The sequence below is a fragment of the Aquarana catesbeiana genome, linkage group LG11, assembly GCF_042186555.1.
Source record: "Aquarana catesbeiana isolate 2022-GZ linkage group LG11, ASM4218655v1, whole genome shotgun sequence".
Taxonomy (NCBI): Eukaryota; Metazoa; Chordata; class Amphibia; order Anura; family Ranidae; genus Aquarana; species Aquarana catesbeiana.
In genome coordinates, this window is record NC_133334.1 from 270777187 (window position 1) to 270797609 (window position 20423).

General features: G+C 47.0%; 1 protein-coding gene across 1 annotated transcript; it reads right to left on the reverse strand.

The window, feature by feature from the left end:
• Positions 1 to 15153: 15153 nt before the first annotated feature.
• On the reverse strand, positions 15154 to 17884 carry LOC141111759 (uncharacterized). The gene is made up of 2 exons (XM_073603898.1): positions 17383 to 17884; positions 15154 to 16673 (listed from the first exon to the last, which is right to left on the reverse strand). The coding sequence occupies exons 1-2, from the start codon at positions 17882 to 17884 to the stop codon at positions 15877 to 15879; spliced, it is 1299 nt and encodes a 432-aa protein (XP_073459999.1). The 3' UTR covers positions 15154 to 15876.
• Positions 17885 to 20423: the final 2539 nt, after the last annotated feature.

Genomic DNA, 20423 nt, shown 5'->3' on the forward strand with positions numbered 1-20423 from the left:
TTTGGTGTAAATTTTCTTACTGGGGCGGTGCTCTTTACGGGACGTTAGGAAAAGTCCCGCAAGCATCATCTTTGGGGCGGTTTAGGAGTGCTGGGCACTGTAGATGGGCAGATGGGAAATGCTTCCAAAGCGCCTGAAAAGCGTTTTAGAAGCGCCGCAACACGGGCGCTTTTGACCCCTTTCTTTGGGGTTAAAAAGCGCCTCGCTAGCGGCCGAAAAAGCGCCGCTTAAACAGCACTAAAAGGAGCGGCCCCAGTGTGAAAGGGGGTCTAAGGCCGTCAGCGATATTATCATTATTTTTGGATTTTTACACAGACTGTCAAAGGATGCAGATCAAATAAGCCTCACGCTGAACCGCAAAGACCTGCAACCAGCAGGACAGACGCAATCAATAAATCCCGACCACAACAAGCCGAAATTTGAAATTCTACTCGGAGTATTTTGTATTTATCAAAGCCAGCCTTTCTTCGAAGACTAACTGATCTGAGCTTTTGGTAAGCGAGCAAAAGATAAAAAAAAGAAAAAGAAAAAAAAAAATGAAATAAAATAAAACGTATGAATGTTGAACACTGCGGCTTCAGACGCGGAGGTTTTATAAATTGATGTCTCTCAGCGATCCCGCGTGTCTGATGAATACATGTATCCATCTCCATGAAAAACGGCCTACCCAAGTGACAACCGGAATCACTGTCAATCAAAGTGACATGTGACGAGTCAAGCGGAGAAGATCAGCGGCGCGCCGGAGAAAATATCCCGCGCGCTTTGTGTTTTAATCACTGTCATTATTAATTCTCGGGAAATCCATTCAAATTGGAGTAAACGTGTTGTGTGTCATTAGCGGCTTCTTTGTTTTATTTAATTGGCAATTGAAATCCGCAGATCAAACAACGTTTTCATTTTCGATGCCAGAATTCTTATTACCCGGGCGTTGGGATGACACATGAAGCATCATCTGATATCAAATACTCCGCTGTCCGCCGCCATCAAATCATTTCCAGCGCGGTCTGGGTTTTAATTAGTCCATTTTATGGACTGCGTATCGCTAAAGTAGGACTCCGATTTCTGTAAAGAGAGGCCCGAAGCAAACAAAAAAAAAAGAAAATAGGCAAAGGGCATGCATGACTAGGCTAGCAGGGTAGTACAAGAGTCAGTAGGTTAACGGTAGTACAGTGGAACCTTGGATTACGAGCATAATCCGTTCCCTGGGAATGCTTGTAATCCAAAGCACTCGCATATCAAAGCGAGTTTCCCTATTGAAGTCAATGGAAACGAAGATTATTCGTTCCGCATTGATTTCTATTGCATGCAATACCGCATGTGGCCAGAGGTGGAGGGGGGGTGCCGGAGAGCCTCGGAAATACTCAGGGACAGCTCGGCTGAACTCGGAAAGGCTCGGAAACACTCGGCAACGGAGTATTTCCGAGGGTTTCCGAGTATTTCCGAGTGGTTCCGAGTATTTCCGAGTGGCTCCGAGTATTTCCGAGTCATTCCGAGTATTTCTGAAAGGCTCCGAACGGCTTCGAACCATTCCGAGTGTCACCGGCGCCCCCGCACCCCTGGCCAAATGCAGTACTGCAAGACCTATTACCTTGAATTCTGCTCATTTTGCAAGACTCAGAATTTAAAAAAAAAAGTTGCTCGTCTTTCAAAATGCTCGTTAGCCACGTTACTCATTAACCAAGGTTCCACTGTATGGTCAGTAGTAGATTTTTTTTGAGGGGTGGGCGGTAAACAACCACGCCCCCCCCCCCCGGCCCGCCGCTCTATATCGGTGATCAGCACTTACCCCATAGGTTGCGGGCAGGCAGCGCTCTGGCTCCGGCGGGCGACGGGCAGCAGCTCCTGTGTGTCCTCTTCTCCATCACGGCGGCTTCCACCGTGCATCTCCTCTTTCCTCCTCCTAGGTGCTAGGCATCCAATAGGATCGCCTATCCTGTGAGCCAACCGGGTGACGGGTCTCACGACCCGCTTCCTGATAGGCTAAGAGGAGGATTAGTGTGAGAATAGTGAATATTCATTCGCTGTTCTCACACAACTGGGTGGGCTCGGAGCTCAGTAGTCTGCACCCTGAGCCCACCCTTTTTTGAAGCATATTAGAGCCTCTGGCTCTAATCACTTGCTTTAAAAAAAAAACACTTCCCCCATTGGAATTAATTTTCCGGCGTCCCTGCATGTAGATTAGGGGGCCGGACGCATGGATGAGGGGGGGCGGCGCCTGTGCGGCCCTAATGGACGGGCCGTCACTGATGGTCAGTAGTTAGTTTAAAGGGCTGAGGCATTTATTGGTGGAGGTTATTCTAGGGAGGGGCAAAGACGGTGTGGAGGTGGGGGTCACGAAGTCTGAAGGGCACTTTGAGGCAAAAGGACGACGAAGAAGCTTCCCAATCTCCCACCCTGTGGATGTTGGACTTGTTGGGTGGTTTTTGTTGTTTGGCGGTTGGGGTCCTTGGAGGCGTCCAAATTTTTGCTGTGTAATATCAGAGTAAGGACCCGTCTATGGTATCACGTCCTATTGTTAATCCTTGTTAACGGGAATTGGTGGAAATGAAGGTGTCAGCCTGAAATTTGATATTGTCCTTAAGCTGGTGTTCTGTGGCTGAGGACCTTCAAGTGGTTCCGCAGATACAAATTTTGTGTTGGTTTGGTATTAACTCCAAGAATCGGTAACCTGGGGGGTCATTATTGTTATTGTTCTATATTTCTGTTCTAAGGAATGTTGATATATTGTTTACTGCTAAGAAATGGCTGCTACAGCCCATTTTATACTCCAAATGTGTGTCGGTCATATCATTTTAGTGTTTAGTGGGAAGCGGGGTTCTCTGGGCTGTAGAGGTCTAGGGGAGCACATTTGGCACTACCTCTGTTATGCCTTAGTCAAGCCCAACGCCGGGAAATCTGAAAATTCTCCATAAGGTTAGGGTCACATGCATGTTTTGTGGGAACACGCGCAAAGTCGTGTGCATTCAACGCACAAAAAACACACATCCCTTTAGTAGGTGCGCGGCGTTTTCATTAATTAATGGAGCCCCAATGCACTTTGCTAATGCCTATGTTTTTGCGCAACAAAGTACCATGCGTTTAGGTGCAGCACGGTTTGAAAAAAATAAACGAATAAAGATCGAAAAAAAACAAAAAAAAAACCTTTTTCATAGTTTTTCGTTTATAAAATTTTGCAAACGAGTAATTTTTCTCCTCCACTGATGTGCACTGATAGACAGCACCGATGGGTACTGATAGGCAGCACTGATGGGCACTGATGTGCACTGATAAACAGCACCAAAGGGTACTGATAGGCAGCACCGATGGGCACTGATAGGCAGCACTGATGGGCACTGATAGGTGGCACTGATAGGTGGAACTGATGTGCACTGATAGGCGGCACTGATGGGTATTGGTAGGTGGCACTGATACGTGACACTCATGAGGAGACACTGATGGGCACTGATAGGTGGGACTGATGGGCACTGATAGGCGGCACTGATAGGTGGCACTGATGGGCACTGATAGGCGGCACTGATAGGTGGCACTGATGTGCACTGATAGGCAGCACTGATGGGCATTGGTAGGTGGCACTGATACGTGACACTCATGAGGAGACACTGATGAACACTTCTTGGCAGCACTGGTGAGCATGTAATGGCAGCACTGGTGAGCACAGATTGGCAGCACTGGTGGGCACTATTGGGACTGCACTGATAATCAGTGCCCTAACTATCAGTGTACATGTCCCTTTTGCAGAAGCCGGTTATCGGCTCTCTTCTCCTCTCCTCATGCTGTCAGCATGAGGAAAGGAGTGCCGAATAATCGGCTTCTCTGTACATTCGTGATTAGCTGTGATTGGACACAGCTGATCATGTGGTAAAGAGCTGCTGATTGGCCCTTTACATCAAACTGTGATCAGCAGTGTCCTCCGCACACTGTGATCACAGAGTGCGCCGCCTGTGCCCCAGCACGGGAGAAGTAGCCGGCCCCCCTGTAGCCATCATTCGGCTATAGTGCGGTCGGCAAGCAGTTAAAGTAAAATTAAAGGCTTGTTTTAAAAAAACAAAAAAACATGTTATACTTACCTGCTCCGTGTAATGGTTTTGCACCAAGCAGCACCGATCCTCCTCTTCTCGGGCCCCTCGCCGGTGCTCCTGGCCCTTTCCTCATGCCAAGTGCCCCCAAAGCAAACAACTTGCTACGGGGGGGGGGGGGGGCACCCGAGTAGGCTTGCTCCTGAGCCGCTGCTCTGCATGTCCATTCACACCCAGAGCCACGGCTTGGTCCCGCCCCCCTCTCTCTTCTCATTGGCTCACTGGCTGTGTTTGACAGCAGCAGGAGTCAATGGCTCCTGCTGCTGTCTCAGCCAATGTGGAAGGAGAGTCCCCAGATAGCCAAGGCTCTCGTGTTTATCTCTGTATGTGCACAAGAGCCTAATACTTACCTGGGTCTCAGGTAAGTATTAGGGGGGGGGGCTGCTGCACAGAGAAGGTTCTTTAAGCCTTTTTTAAAGTTGTTCTAAAGGCTCAGGCCAGGTTCATGCTTTTAAGGTAAAAAAACCTTGTGGCTGGGTTCACATATGTGCGACTTGTGCGAGTTTTCACCGCATCTAATTCGCATGACGTGCGAGCAGGGGTGGATTGACCTTTGAGCCACTCGGGCATTGCCCGAGGGCCCTGGGCCACTAGGGGGCCCCATCAGGGTTGCCAGCCTCAGTAAAACCAGGGACAGTATGTATAAATCTGTGTTTTTTTTTACATCTGTCTGTGTATACTGTGTGTACATGTATGTGTATACTGTGTGATTGTATACTGTGTGTGTGTATACTGTGTGATTGTATACTGTGTGTGTGTATACTGTGTGATTGTATACTGTGTGTGTGTATACTGTGTGATTGTATACTGTGTGTGTGTATACTGTGTGGCCCCATAATCTCCTATTGCCCGGGGGCCCCATGAGTTATCAGTCCGCCCCTGTGTGCGAGTGTGACCGGCTCTCAGTGGAGCCGGTTCACACATGTCCGGGGCAGCCGCGGTCCAGATTCCAAAAGGGTCCTGTGCGTGTTTGGGCCCGGTTCAGGTTCGAAATCAGGCAAAAATTCGGACCTAATTTGCACCAGAACCGGTGAACAGGAACGCACCGGGGCCTGGGCTGCAAACCGCAGCCGGACATATTTGAACCTGGCCCGAGCCTTTAGAACCACTTTAAAAAAGGCTTAAAAGTGCGTATTCTGATTCTTACAAATGCCCATCTTTGGTTCTCTTTAAACACTGAAGCATGAACTTTTAGACCAAGACAGAAGACGGGTCATACCATAATTCATCCATTTAAAATAATCTTCAGGATTTTTTGACAGCGATGAAACACATCAAAGAAGAGACCTTCCAAGGTTGATAGGTTGAAGAACACCTTCATCCCCATCTTCTGCTCTATTGTGTGGGCGTCCACATCTCCACACGGTTTGTCTTGCAATTAAAAGCACTTACCCGAGTATCGCGCGTTGGCCTCACCGACTCTTTCACCGACACCGCTGTCATTTTGCACGGCAACAACCCACCCTGAGCGACTTTTGTTTGTGAGACCCCGAAGACCTTTAAGGAAGCCACATATTCCATACATTGATGAAGAAAGAGGGGGGTATAAAGAAAAGGCCATGGTGGTAAAATAAAAGACACAAATGTACGATCAAGTAAAGACATAATTATGATAATTAGCAAAAACACACACTCGTCTCCATTGTTCTATTGGTTGGCTTTCTAGTGGTCTGCTGAAGAACGTCAACTCAAAGACAACACTCGTAGATAGAACGCCAGGCATTAGAGGACCTAATTAACTGAGATTAAGTTACGTGACGATAACAGCGGTCCTGAGCATAAAAAAGTAACTGCATTTTTGCCGTCTTTCAACCGTTATTTGCCGGAACGAGGCCTTGATACCCGAGACAGTTGACTTTACAGTTATAAGTATTCAGAAAAAAAAAAAAAAAAAGATATGTACCTTTTTTTTTTTTCTCCAGCAGCTCCATAAATCCTTTGTTCGGTGATTTATCACGGTAAAAAATGATAGCTTTTAAATTCTGAAGTTTCCGAGTGGTACGGGGTATGCTACAGGCGCGCCATTCATTATATTAATAAAATTCTATAAAGTGGAGTGTAAGCGCTGGAGGGTTTTGTTACTGGCAGACAAGTACAATGACAGACTAACATTCTATATCTCTCAATAGCAGGGAGATATTATCAGCCTAGACAAAGGCGACTGAATGTATGACAATCATTCACGTCTCATCGCGGAGAGATTTGTAGCGAACCGCTAAGTATTCTTTCCCACGAACGCAATGTTGTCCTAAGGCTAGGCGGTGAAGCTGTATTTTCTTTGAAAAATTCAAGGGCACTTGCTTTGGTTCTATTTAGCTGAAAAATGGCTTTATTTTTATGGCGCTCGCTATTATCAACATTCCAAGTTGGAGAAACTTTTATTGCGGGCTAAAGTTTGAATTGTATGTTTTGTGAGCAGCGCCTCCTCATCCTTGACCCTTGTATAACAGATGTACCATTACTGCTTGACCAGACCCCTCACTCCAACCTTTACCATTACCCATTAAACGAGACCACACCAAAATTGGAGTAAAATATTGGCCGTAGCGGCCTCTTTTATTAACAAAATTCATTTTAAGTTAACATAACCGTAACAAAACATCTTCTATCAAACCCATCAGTCAATACTAGCGTTGGTCTTTGCAGGAACCCCAAAATACCATCTGTGTAATACTGCACTGCGGTACCTTTCAAATATAATAATAGGCCTCCAGCCGACATGCTTGCTCGGAGATAACTACTGACTGCAGTGCACCCTTTACCCAAACTTCCAGCTAAACCAACGTTAGCTGGAATACCACCATCGGGACCTATACCACTGATGGGTCCCAAACTCTTCCTTCCGAGGTATCTTCATTCACCCGCAAAGACCAACACCCACCACAGTGCCCAAGGGAAAAACCCTACCCTTGGGTGCCTCTCCACACCCTCAACGCTCTTTGGATGCCATCCTGAAACCCCAGAGCCTGTCAATCCCCACCGCATTAAGGTGTACCCTGCCCCCCCGAAGGTATCTCCAAGTATCTACCTCCAGCTCCAAGTGCCTTATAACCAGCCCCTCATTCCGAACTACAAATCTACTAACATCTCTAATAATTTTCTTCCGAGCCTTATTGATCCCCTCTACTGATCTGGCCAGACGCCATGTCGTCCGAGCAATGATGTCGCACCATACAATCAGCATCTCCGGGAAGGCCATGCGAAGCCTCAAGAAATCAAAATTAATATCCTGCGTTATTTCCAACATGGACCTAACTCCTAAATCATTACCGCCTACGTGCAGAACTAAAACATCCGGTGGCCGGTCCAGTCATGCAAAGCGATGCACCTCTGGTGCCATCCTACTCCATAGCATCCCGCCTCCACCGCTGCTGACCATCTCTGGGGCTCATCCTCCTCCTCCGACAGTTCGCCCTCTGACCTCTGAATGGACATCACATCATCCTCTGGTGACAGCCCTCCAAGGGGAGCATTCCTGGATGCCGAGGGTCCATGCGGCTTCTGGCCTCGCCTCCACACGCTGGATCCGCCCACGGATTTCTGCGCTGCCTTGCCCGGTCCAGGGGGCTCGCAGAGGTCCTCCTGCCCATCTCCACCCCTGTTGTGACACTCCGTGCCTCCCTCCTGGCCCTCGGTTGGTGGCCTGCCGAGTCAGAGGAAGGCCCTGCGGCCGCAGCTGCACGACTCCCTTGCCGAAACTCCGCCCCCGCTGACTCACCGCCAGGGGCGGAGCCCGCACTCTTCTGCTCCTGTAGCCGGAGCGCCCGACTGCATAGCTCCGTCTCTGTGGGGGATTCCTCCCGGGACCCTCGCCAGCGAGCACAGCGGAACACTTCACGGAGGGGCCCGAGCAGGACTCCCTGTTTGACGCTGAGCTCTGGGGGAGGGGTCCGGGGAGAAGCGTCCCGGAGGCCTGCACCTCCTAGCTCGTGCGGACTCCTGCCCCCCAGTACTGGCACCCGCGGCCTGCTCGTCCAGCACCGGCGCTAGCCGTGCCTACAGCCATCCTGCTCCCCTTGTCGCCGCCTCAGCCCACAGCTGGGCCAGAAGCTGTTCCACATCTGCCATGCTCTCCAAGCTTTCTCCTACACTCTATGGTGATGCTGGGGAGGGGCCAGCTGCTTTTATTTGTCTCTGTCCCCTCCTCCCCCATGTTCTTCCAATCAATAGCCCTCTTATTCCATGTACCCTGTTTTCCTTGTCATGTCAGCCCTGCGCTTATTTTATTTTATTATTTTGCTCCGGGCTTCTCTTCCTCTTCTTACCCTCCATTTTTTCTCCTTCCTTCTTTAGCTGTCTCTCTATTATTCCTCTCCTATTCCTCTCTGTAGCCCTCAATCTTTTTCTTTCACACTCGCTGTCTCCTCTATGATCTTTTATCTCCGCTCTCTAGCTCTATTCCTATCTCTGTCTCCACTTTTTGTTTCTATCCTTTTTTTTTTTCTTCTTTCTTTCCTTCTTTTCCTTCTTTTTTTTTGCTTCTTTCTTCTCATCTTTTCCTTTTTTCTTTCCTTCTTTTATTTCTTTCTTCCCTTTCTTTCCTTCTTTTCCTTCTTTCTTTCCTCCTTTCCTTCCTAATCTTTTGTTCTGTCTTTTTCTTCTTTCGTTCCGTCTTTTCCTTCCTTCTTTTCTTTCTTTCCTCCTTTCCTTATTTTCTAATTTCCTTCTTTTGCTTCTTTCTTTCCTTCTCTTCTTTCTTTCCTTCTTATCTTTCTTTCTTTCCTTCTTTTCATTCCATCCTTTCCCTCTTTCTTTACGTCTTTTCTTTTTCTTTCTTTCTTCCTTTCTTTCTTTCTTTCTTTCTTTCTTTCTTTCTTTCTTTCTTTCTTTCTTTCTTTCTTTCTTTCTTTCTCTTTCTTTCTTTCCTTCCTTATTTTCCTTCTTTTTTCTTTTCTTTCCTTCTTTTTCTTCTTTCTTTCCACCTTTTCCCTTTTCCTTTCTTTCTTTCTTTTCTCCTTTGCTTCTTTTCCATCTTTCTTTCCACCTTTCCTTCTTTTCTTTCTTTCCTTTCGGCTTTTGCTTCTTTCCTTCCATTTTTTCCTTCATTCTTTCCCTCTTTTATTTCTTTCCTACTATCTTTCCTCCTTTCTTTTTTCCTCCTTTCCTTATTTTCTAATTTCTTTTTCTTTCCTTCTTTTTTCTTTCTTTCCTTCTTATCTTTCCTTCTTTCTTTCTGTCTTTTCCTTCATTCTTTCCTAATTTCCTTCTTTTCTTTCCTTCTCTTTTTTTTTTCTTTCTTTCTTTCTTTCTTTCTTTCTTTCTTTCTTTCTTTCTTTCTTTCCTTCCTTTTTTCTTTTCTTTTCTTTTCTTTTCTTTTCTTTTCTTTTCTTTTCTTTCTTTCTTTCTTTCCTTCTTTCTCTTCGTTTTTTTCCTTATTTCTTTCCTTCTTTTCTTTTTTTTCCTACTTTCTTTCCTCCTTTCCTTATTTTCTAATTTCCTTCTCTTTTTCTTTCCTACTTTTCTTTCTTTCCTTTGTCTCTTTGCTTCTTTTCTTTCTTTCTTTCTTTCTTTCTTTCTTTCTTTCTTTCTTTCTTTCTTTCTTTCTTTCTTTCTTTCTTTCTCTTTTCACCTTTCCATCCTTTCTCTCTCACACTGTTCTTTTCTTTCTCTTTTCCTTTCTCTCTCACTCTTTCTCCCTCCCACCCTCTTCCCGTCTCTCTCTCTCACTCACAAACTCGAATTAAAATAGGCTTTCTCAGCAGGACCATCTACTGTATATTTTAGCATCACCAAAGCAATTGAGGAGTTATTATGGGTTTTGCTTGAGAAGTGGAAGGGGGGTAGGAATGTCTCCTAGAAAATTAATATAGGATAATATAAAGAGAATAGGAGGTGAGTTTAGGAATGTTATCAGGTTAAGGATTAAAATGAATGAGGATAGAGGTTGAATCCAAGTAGGGGACTTGTAAGTCCACAATTTCTCATGCCCCTCTCAGTCAATAGTATGCATATTGTGCAGCTTTTTTCACCATTGGTTCCTCTTCTCCCAGGAGAATGTAGATATTCCTCTTCTCTTCTATGCAACTAAAGTCTGGGATGAGAGCAGCGAGTCTCTTGAAGTGAGTGTCTCTCACTGTTGAGTACTTGGAGCACCTTAGCTGGAGCTGGACCCCATCCTCCAGGGCCCTCTGGTCGAACTGCTGGCACAGTCTACTTTATTTGGATTTAAAGGTCTGTCTAGGCCAGCCTTTCTCAACCTTTTCAACACAGACAAACCCTTGAAATAACTTTCCAGTGTCAGGGAACCCCTGCTAAAAATTACTAAATCTACAACTCATGATACATTAGTGAGATGGTCAGTGGGAAGAATGCTCCTTACACTTGTGGTCATTGGGAAGATAGCGAAAAAGATCAATGGTGTCAGTGAGAACTAATCTGAGAGACAAAAATTGCTCATTGCTCAAGGAACCTCTAGCAACTTCTGAAGGAACCTTTGGGTTTCATAGAACCCTGGTTGAGAAACCCTGGTCTAGGCTGCCCTAGATTTCCAGGCTGTGCTCTCTCATTCTGTACAGGCTTATGATCTGTCTCTCTTTGGGGTCTTGTAGCATCTTCAGGTATGGGTCCAATTTTTAATCTCCCTGCAGTGACTAGTAAGTCATTTCTGGGACTTTATTACATTGCTCCTCTCTCTCACATAGTTTTATTTGGAATTGCTCAATATGTCTTTTAAGTGAGCTTTTGTAAGCTTCGGATGGACAAGGTGCTGATGAGTTGTTTCAGACCACTTGGTTTGCTTTGGTCCTTGTTGGTGAGTTGGGGCTTGTGTTTTGTAGGTGGTCCCAGTACGATAGTACCCTCTTCTCTACTGCAAACAGTAAAGGGAATCTGCATTCCTCAGCCCCGCAAGCATTGTTGGAGGTTCTCTGATGGATCCTGAGAAGGTGCTTGCGGAATTCCAGATGGAAAATTTCTGTTGGGCTGGAGTCCCATTTGTGTTGGTCTGGGTAGGGAACAGGATCCCATTCTTTATTGGCATGAGGGGTATTGAGATGATAACACTGTCAAAGATTTGCTGGTGGTTTTAGGTGGAACTGTCTTCTCATCTCTGTCCACCACCCTCCACCACTTTCTTTCTTTCTTCAACATTTCAAGTTGGAGAAGCTTTTATTAGGGGCTAAAGTTTGAATTTTATGTTTTGCGTGCAGCATCTCCTCATTCTTGCTCTTCTTACCCTCCATTTCTTTCTCTCTTTCTCCTTTATCTGTCTCTCTGTTCTCCCTTTCTTTCTTTCTTTCTCTCTTTTTTGCTTTCTTTCTTTCTTGCTTTCTTTCTTTTCCCTCTCACTCTCTCCTTTCTTAAAGTCCCTTTTTATCCCTCACGGCTGGGCGATGGTGTAAACTTTTCAATAACGGATGACACAGAAGGTAATGAGAAGTTATAGAGGGAGAACGTAGAAGAGTCTTTTCAATAATGTATGGAGAGGAGCTTGTAGCGTGATTTAGAAAGTCTGCTTATGTGCTTATTCTCTCATATCATAATAGAGAGGAACTCACCTAAATGATGCACTTTACATGGGCATAGCAGCTGCATCAACACCGAGCTCCAGATCCTTCAGGCTGGCCACATTTATAGACATCTTTGTTAAGACACATCATGGAAAACCAATTAGAGGGTGTAAAAGTCACCATAGGAACCAACAAGACAGAAGAGAAGCAGATGAATCACAGCATTCCTTTCAATGTGATAGAAAGCAGTAACTTTTAGCAACCAATAAGCAATTACCTTTTCTTGATTTATCTAAGTAAGCTGAAATATGATTGGCTAAAAATAGTGGAACATGGTTTGGGAAAATCAGTCTGCTCAAAATTGACAACCACAACAGATATCCAAAGAGTTGATCACCAGATGCTACAAAGCCTAAAATCTGGTAATCAAGGGCAAAAAAAAAAAAAATTACTTTCAGCCTGGACCAGAAGTGAGGTCATGATATCGCTCAAGTCGTCCAATGCCATAGAATCATTCTAAGAGTATCTACCCTTTACTTGCCTATGGGAGCAGCTGGCGGCACAGTTGGATCATTTCCTGGGCGAACCAGCGGAAACGATAAGCCAGCTAAAAAAAATGGTACCGGGGTTATGGCTGATATCCACTTGCAAACCGCAGCATATATACAGAAAACATTGTTGTCAAAAGTATTGGGACACCTGCCTTTACACGAACATGAACTTCAAAGGCATCCCAGTCTTAGTCCGTAGGGTTCAATATTGGGTTGGCCCACCCTTTGCAGCTATAACAGCTTCAACTCTTCTGGGAAGGCTGTCCACAAAGTTTAGGAGTGTGTCTATGGGAATGTTTGACCATTCTTCCAGAAGCACATTTGTGAGGTCAGGCACTGATATGGCCGAAAAGGCCTGGCTTACAGTCTCCGCTCTAATTCATCCCAAAGTTGTTCTATTGGGTTGAGGCCAGTCAAGTTCCTCCACCTTATACTTTATGGACCTTGCTTTGTGCACTGGTCCAAATCATTTAGTGGTGGAGGGGAGATTTTGGTGTGTTTTTTTTTTTTCAGGGGTTGGGCTTGGCTCCTTGGTTCCAGTGAAGTGAACTCTTACGGTGTCAGCATACCAAGACATTTTGGACAATGTCCTGCTCCCAACTTTGTGGGAACAGTTTGGGGATGGACCCTCCTTGTTCCAACATGACTGCGTACCAGTGCACAAAACAAGGTCCATTAAGACATGGACGAGCGAGTCTGGGGTGGAGGAACTTGACTGGCCTGCACAGAGTCCTGACCTCTACCTGACAGAACACCTTTGGGATGACTGCGAGCCAGGCCGTCTAGTCCAACATCCGTGCCTGACCTCACAAATGCGCTTCTGGAAGAATGGTCAAACATTCCCATAGACACAATCCTAAACCTTGTGGATGGCCTTCCCAGAAGAGTTGAAGCTGTTATAGCTGCAAAGGGCGGAGCCAACTCAATATTGAACCCTGCGGACTAAGACTGGGATGCCATTAAAGTTCACATGCGTGTAAAGGCAGGCGTCCTTATACTTTTGACAATATAGTGTATATGTATTGCGGTCGGCAAGTGGTTATGCAAACAGTGAAGTCAGTGTGAGGTCAAAACTCCTAACCTAGATATCATTCCAGACTCAAGGACTATTGAAACCAGGGGGTCAGCCTGATGGCCAGGAAACTGGTACAGCAGTCAAAAACAACATCCTTTGCATTTCCTCAGTACAGGTTTCCTTTAAAGGCGTTTTTTCGATCCACAGAAAAGCCATCTCCAGCTTTGTAGCCGTTTCTTTATTCCAAGCATGTTCACATTATCTCTATTCTTACAAGATACAGAGCCCTGTCACTCAACCTTCTTGTGTAGCTGCCTCGTCTGCGACACTGCAAGCAGGCGACCTGCACGCCCGCTGGGTTTAAAGGCACAGCTCCGATCGCGGAAGTCTTGATTTGATGTTCAACCCCATCGCTTGCCCATGGAGCCGGCTCTCTGTGGAACGCATTTGAGCTGATGAAAAGGCACGTCTGTCTTTGCAGCCGACTTCAGTTATTGATGCCGTCACAGGAACAATCTTCTTTTTGTTAGACCGAGTCTACATCCTACAACAAAGCCGACGTGTGCGAGGTTTATGCAAAATTAAACCGTAAAAAAAGATAAAAAAAAAAAAAAAAAAAAGCCCACATAAAACAGGCTTTGGTGTGAAGTTGCGTACACAAAAGTTCGCACAAGACAAAACTCTGGACTCCCCTGCCGGGAGAGGTCTTCTGCTGGAGTAGATTTTAGATTCAAACGCGAAGCAGAATGAAACAAAGTATCCTTTTAGTATTTATTTTACATATTTCTACCCAATCTAAACGTTCCATCTTTAATATTTATTAGGGAAAATACAGGCATGGAATAACTCTCAGGCTTAAAGAGAATTTCTTCTCGGGGCCACCCACTGATACGCACATTTTCTGAGCTCCCCAACTGTTCCATCACCTGCCGGAGCCGTGATCAGTGGTGGCTGGTGCTCCATTTTTTTTTTGGGGGGGGGGGACACAAACCGGGCAGCACACAACCCCCCCCCGCCAGGTCCACACTTACCCCATCCAGGCAGCTTCCCCGGCTACTCCTCTTGGCCAATCCGGGCCTTAAGACCCACTTCCTGTCCTGATTGGCAGGAAGGAGAAGCAGGAAGACAATAGCACCCCGAGCCCAACCTTTTTGAAGCCAATTAGAGCCTCAGGATCTAATCATATGCTTCAAAATAATTAAAAAAAAAAATCGTAGAAATCTATGCGTTCTGTGTTCTGCCGAAAACTCCAGCTCGTCAAAATCTCCAACCACCGCACTCTCCAGCAGCAATAATTGGAGATTTCCACGAGTTGGCTCTTTTCATAGATCACCGGCACTGTATACACTACGGCAGTGGTTCTCAACCCTGTCCTCAAGTAACCCCAAAAGGCCATGTTTTGGGAATTTCTCTTAGATAAAATAGCTGTCCAAAATACCAAGCCATTGACGCTGATTTAAAGCACCTGTGCGAGATAACCGGCAAACATGGCCTGTTGGGGGGGTACTTAAGGACAGGGCTGAGAACCCGTTGGGGGTACTTGAGGACAGGGCTGAGAACCCGTTGGGGGTACTTGAGGACAGGGCTGAGAACCCGTTGGGGGTACTTGAGGACAGGGCTGAGAACCCGTTGGGGGTACTTGAGGACAGGGCTGAGAACCCGTTGGGGGTACTTGAGGACAGGGCTGAGAACCCGTTGGGGGTACTTGAGGACAGGGCTGAGAACCACTGCATTACGGTACACCATATAATGAGTGGACATTGTTTTTTGATTGAAAAATGTATACTTTATTTTGCAAGAAAATATACAAAAAAACAAATACTTAAACAGGGTACATCCAATCTGTACTGCGACGCAGCGCATAAATACACTACATTACAATACATCACCAAGCATACCAATAAATTACATTCATCCTGCGGTATGATGCCTAATGTGTTGTGCAGAGTAGTAACACCCCGAAACATCACATCATGCATGACGCCGCATTACCCTGAAAGCAGTACCTGAAAAAACATTTCACAAAAAGTCCAGTCATACAGTCAAATAACATTCAAATGGGCAACGGGTGTGATGGGGGGGGGGTGGAGAAGGTGGGGCAGGGGAGGGAGTAAAGAGTTCACAGGCCCGAAGCTTTATTTGAACTGCCAAAGGATACACGGGGGAGAGGGGGGGGGGAATGGGGAAATCTTCAGACCTCCTCTTCCTCCTTGAAGTCCATCAGGTGATAGTCTCTGAGCAGACTGTGAACCAGTCTGCGACAGTCCTCGATGGACATCCTCTCCCGCTGGTGGATGAGGCGCTTTCTGGCGCACCATAAAGCGTCCTTGAAGCAACACAGCACCCGCCAGGCACCGTCAATGTCCTCCTGTGAATGAGTTCCACAGAAGAGTCCGTTCAACACACCAAAGTGTGTGATTGCAGTCTGTGGAACAAAGTCTTTGAGTTCAGGTTCCAGGGCCCTCAACAGGTCCTGTGCAAAGGGGCACTCCCAGAAAACATGCAGAGCAGTTTCCTCCTGGATGATGCAAAAGGGGCAGTGCCTGTATCTACACAGGTTTCTGGCATGCATAAATGTCCTGAGTGGCAGCCCCCCTTGGATTGCCATCCATGCCAGATCTTTGTGCCTGTTGGTGAGTCTCTTTGAAGAAACATTCCTCCAGACCACTTTACACGTGGCTGAAGGGAGGCCTGGAACAGTCTCAACAATGTCCGATGCTCTGATCAACTTGTGGATAGTTTTTGGCTTCCACAAGTCGGGCTTCACTCCATGTAGCCCCAGCTCCTTAATAAACTTGAAGGTGTCCAAGTAGTACCAAGGCGTGTCCCAGTTGTAGGGGATGGAGCTGTCCCATTTGTCCCATCCAAGGGTCCTCCAAAGAGGCAGGAGGAAAAAAACGGGACATAGAGTTACCACCAGAGTCCACAGTTCTGTCCACCAATGTCCTGCGGATGCAGTTACAAGCAAAGCACACCCTCAATAGTGTAGCGATGTCGGGCACGCCCTTACCGCCCTTGAGGGGTTCCTTGAACATAACCGCCCGCTTCACTCTGTCCATTTTGGAGCTCCAGATGAAGTGAAACACCGCCCTGGTGATGGCCTTACAGGTGTTGACCCGAGGGGGCCAGGCCTGGGCGAGGTACTGCAACACAGGGAGAATCTCGCTGCGGAGTACCAGTGTTTTGCCTTCGATGGTGAGTTCTCTGAGGCTCCAAAGTCCAAACTTCTGTCGCATCTTTGACAGTCTTTCCTCCCAGGACTTCAGGGCTGCGCCCTCAGCTCCAAACCAGACCCCAAGGATTTTGATGAAGTCCGTCTTGACGCTGAAAGGAATTGGTGCAGAAGAAGGCAGGAACCACTTTCCGAAGAGCATGACCTCTGACTTCCCGCAGTTGACCTTTGCCCCTGAAGCTTGGCCGAAGTCCTCACAGGTCTGGGCAAGTGTGTCGATGGAGCGCCGATCAGCACAGAACACCGTCACGTCGTCCATGTAGAGTGAGCACTTGACCTCCCGTCTGTCCGGTCCTGGTGCGGTGATCCCTCTGATCTCTGGGTTCCGTCTGATGCTTCGGGCGAAGAGCTCTATACAACAAACAAAAAGCAGAGGTGAGAGAGGGCAGCCTTGTCTGACCCCAGACAGAATTGGAAAGGGGTCAGTTTTCCAGCCATTTACCAGCACCAAACTAGAAATGTCAGTGTACATTACATTCACATATGAACAAAACATTTCCCCAAGACCAAACCTGCGCAGAGCTCTGCACATAAACTCGTGGGAGACACGGTCAAAGGCCTTCTCCTGGTCAAGACTGACCAGGGCCGCGTGCACACGGCGGCCATGAATGTACTGGACCGTGTCCCGGACAAGCGCAAGGCTGTCCGCAATCCTGCGACCAGGAATGCCGCAAGTCTGATCCGGGTGGATGATCTGTCCGATGACAGACTTCAATCTGTTGGCCAGGACCTTGGTGAGGATTTTGTAGTCCACGTTCAGCAGAGAGATCGGACGCCAATTTTTAAGATCCGATCTCTCCCCCTTCCCGCTTATACAAAATCGTGATCATCCCCTCTCTCAGTGACGGAGGCATTCTGCCCTCTACCACCATCTCCTCGTACAGCTCGAGCAGGTCCGGGCCCACGAGATCCCACAGTGCTACATAGAGCTCAACTGGGAGACCATCGCAGCCCGGGGTCTTGCCTCGCCTAAAGGATTTAGCGGCAGAGTGCAGCTCCCCCAGCACCAAGGGGGCGTTGACGGTTGATGAACCTGCAGGATCAATTTGGTTAGTGATACCTGACAGGAACCTGTCGGCCGCCTGTGTGTCCGTTTCTTTCGGGGAGTAGAGGTTGGTGTAGTAGTCGCTGACCACTTTCATCACAGCCTTCTTCCCCTTCTGGAGTGTTCCGGTCTCGTCGCGCAACTCTGACAAGGGTGTGTGTCCTGAGTGGAGTTTCCTGAAAAAGAAAGAATTACACTTCTCACCTTTCTCAAGATTCTCCACCTTGGCACGGAAGACAATGTGCCTGGATTCTTCCTCGAAGTGTCCTTTCAGGCTCCTCTTGGTGTCCTCCAGGTCCTGCCTAACGTCCCAGCCACAGTGCTGAAGGTCCTGCAGGGACTGCAACTGACGCTGCAGTCTCCTGAGTTCCCTCCTCCTGGCACACACACGCTGGCGTCCCCTTGCCTGAAAGAAGCTACGCAGCTTAACCTTCACAAACTCCCACCAGTCACTTACCCTTCCGAAGAATCTCTTTTCCTCCGTCCAGGTGGCATAGGCCTCACGGAGTTCCCCCATCAATTCCTCATTTTCCAGCAGGGTGCTATTCAGCTTCCAGGAACCCGGTCCGCGGGCGATGCCCTCGCCCAGGTCACCCCGAAAGTGGATAGCCCTGTGGTCAGAGAAAAAGCAGGGGACCATGGAGAACTCACGATGCTTGACTGTTCTTGAAGTGAGCACGAAGTCGATCCTGGAACGCACTGATCCATCGGGTCGGCACCACGAATAGTTCACGGTCCCTTTCCCTATGGATCCCACGGCGTCCTGCAAGGAGGCCTCCGAGATCATCTCCCTGAGCAGCCTAGAAGTAGCATCAAGTTTTGCGTATATGCTGGAGCTGCGCCCATCCTCCTCGATCGGACAGTTAAAATCACCGCCGATCACTACTGTTCTGGTGGTGACGAGTTGGGTCCGCAGGGTCTGGAAGAGTTCCAGCCGCGCATTCTTGTCTGGGGGGGCGTACACGTTGATGAGCCTAACTGGCTCTTCCACCCACGAGCCGTCTATGACCAAAAGACGGCCACAGACTAGCTCATGGATAGAGTCAACCGTGAAACGCCCACCCCTGACCAGAATGGCTACTCCTGCAGACTTGCAATCGCCACCCCCGGACCAGTAGGAGGGACCAAGGGTCCACTGGGAGGACAGATGAGTGTACCTCCTCAAGGGGGGAAGGGCGCACTCCTGAAGCATGTAGACATCACTCTGCTGACTTGAAAGAAAGGTCAGGACCGCTTGCCTTCTAGATGTATCCCTGATACTCCTCACATTGATGGAAAAGATTGAGATCTCAGCCATAATGAGTGGACATTGTTAGTCAGCCTGCTAGTAACCAACAACATGGCCGCCTCCAAGGCAGCCACAACTTTTTTCCTCCTTACCCGGTGTTCTGTCCAAACAGCCAACTCGTGGTGTATCGTAGTGCATACGCTGCCGGTGTTCTGTGAAAACAGGAAACTCGTGGAAATCTCCAATTATTGCAGCTGGAGAGTCACTGGAAGTGACGTGGTTGGAGATTTAGGCAAGTTGGAGTTTTCGACAGAACACACACGCCCCACATGGAGATTAGGGGCTGGGGTATAGAGATTGGGTGTGGGGGGGGTGGGGGGGTGGCGATACAAGTAATGGGACATTTTTTACCTTAAAGGGAATGCATCAAGGTAAAAAATATCCAGCCTTTAGAACCACATTTTTTTACCAAAAATATGTAGCAGAATATATATTGGCCTAATTTTATGAAGAAATAAGATTTTATTGTCAAACTTTATTGGATTTTTTTTTTTTTTAATTGTCGGTCTTTTTTTTGTTTATAAAGCAAAAAATAAAAAAAGCAATGGTGATAAAATACCACCAAAAATAAAGCTCTATTTGTGGGAATAAAATATAATAAACTGTATTTGCGTACAGTGATGCATGACCACGCAATTGTCAGTTAAAGCAATGTAGGGACGTATAGCAAAAAATGGCCGGTCATAAAGGGGGGGGGGGGGGCTAAATTTTCAGGAGGTCAAGTGAATAAGGGGGTGTGGGGGGGCGATACAAGTGATGGGACATTTTTACCTTAATGCAGGGAATTCCTTAACCACTTCAGCCCCGGAAGGTTTACCCCCCCTTCATGACCAGACCATTTTTTTGCGATACGGCACTAAGATATATTAACTGACAATTGCGCGGTCGTGCGATGCTGTACCCAAATAAAATTGATGTCCATTTTTTTTCCCACAAACAGAGCTTTCTTTTGGTGGTTTTTGATCACCTCTGCGCTTTTTATTTTTTGCGCATTAAACAAAAAAAAGACCATTATTTTTTACTTTCTGCTATAAAACAGATCCAATTAAAAAAAATGAAAAAATCTAATTTCTTCATAAATTTAGGTCAATATATATTCTGCTACATATTTTTGGTAAAAGAAAATCCCAATAAGTGTATATCGATTGGTTTGCACAAAAGTTATAGCGTCTCCAAACTATGGGATATTTTTATGGAATTTTTTATTTTATTTTTTACTAGTAATGGCAGCGATCAGCGATTTTTAGCAGGACTTTGACATTGCAGTGGACAAATTGGACACCTAACTGAGACTTCTGACACTTTTTGGGAACCAGTGACACTAATATCAGTGCTAGATAATAGGCGGTGTCACTGTACTAATAACACTGGCAGCAGGGATGGGGTTAACATCAGGGGCGATCAAAGGGTTAAGTGTGCTCCTAGGGGGGGCTTTCTAACTGTGGGGGGGGGGGAATGCTGTGACTGGAGGAACACAGAGATCTGTGTTTCTGCCTGGCAGAAACACAAGATCTCCATCTTCCTCCCTGACAGAACGCCGTTCTGCCTCTTCAGGGAACGATCACGGGATGCCGGCGGCCATTGCGGCCACCAGGCCCGGCTGATTGGCTCCCGCTCTGTCCAGTCACAGCGGGAGCGGGACGCCGGAGGCGCGCGCATGCGCCTCAGGCCCACTGCACGAGTTCACGTACCTGTACTTGATTTCCTGCAAGAGGGCCGCCCTGCCGCAGCATATCTGTGTATCAGCATATCTTAAGGACCTTAAGTA

Excerpts from the sequence above, each read along its gene's own strand:
- LOC141111759 (XM_073603898.1), bottom strand. The coding sequence starts at position 17,884 with ATGGGGGAACTCCGTGAGGCCTATGCCACCTGGACGGAGGAAAAGAGA. Across the intron at positions 16,674-17,382 it reads GGCCGACAGGTTCCTGTCAG|AGCTCTTCGCCCGAAGCATC; the intron begins GTATCACTAACC and ends TTTGTTGTATAG.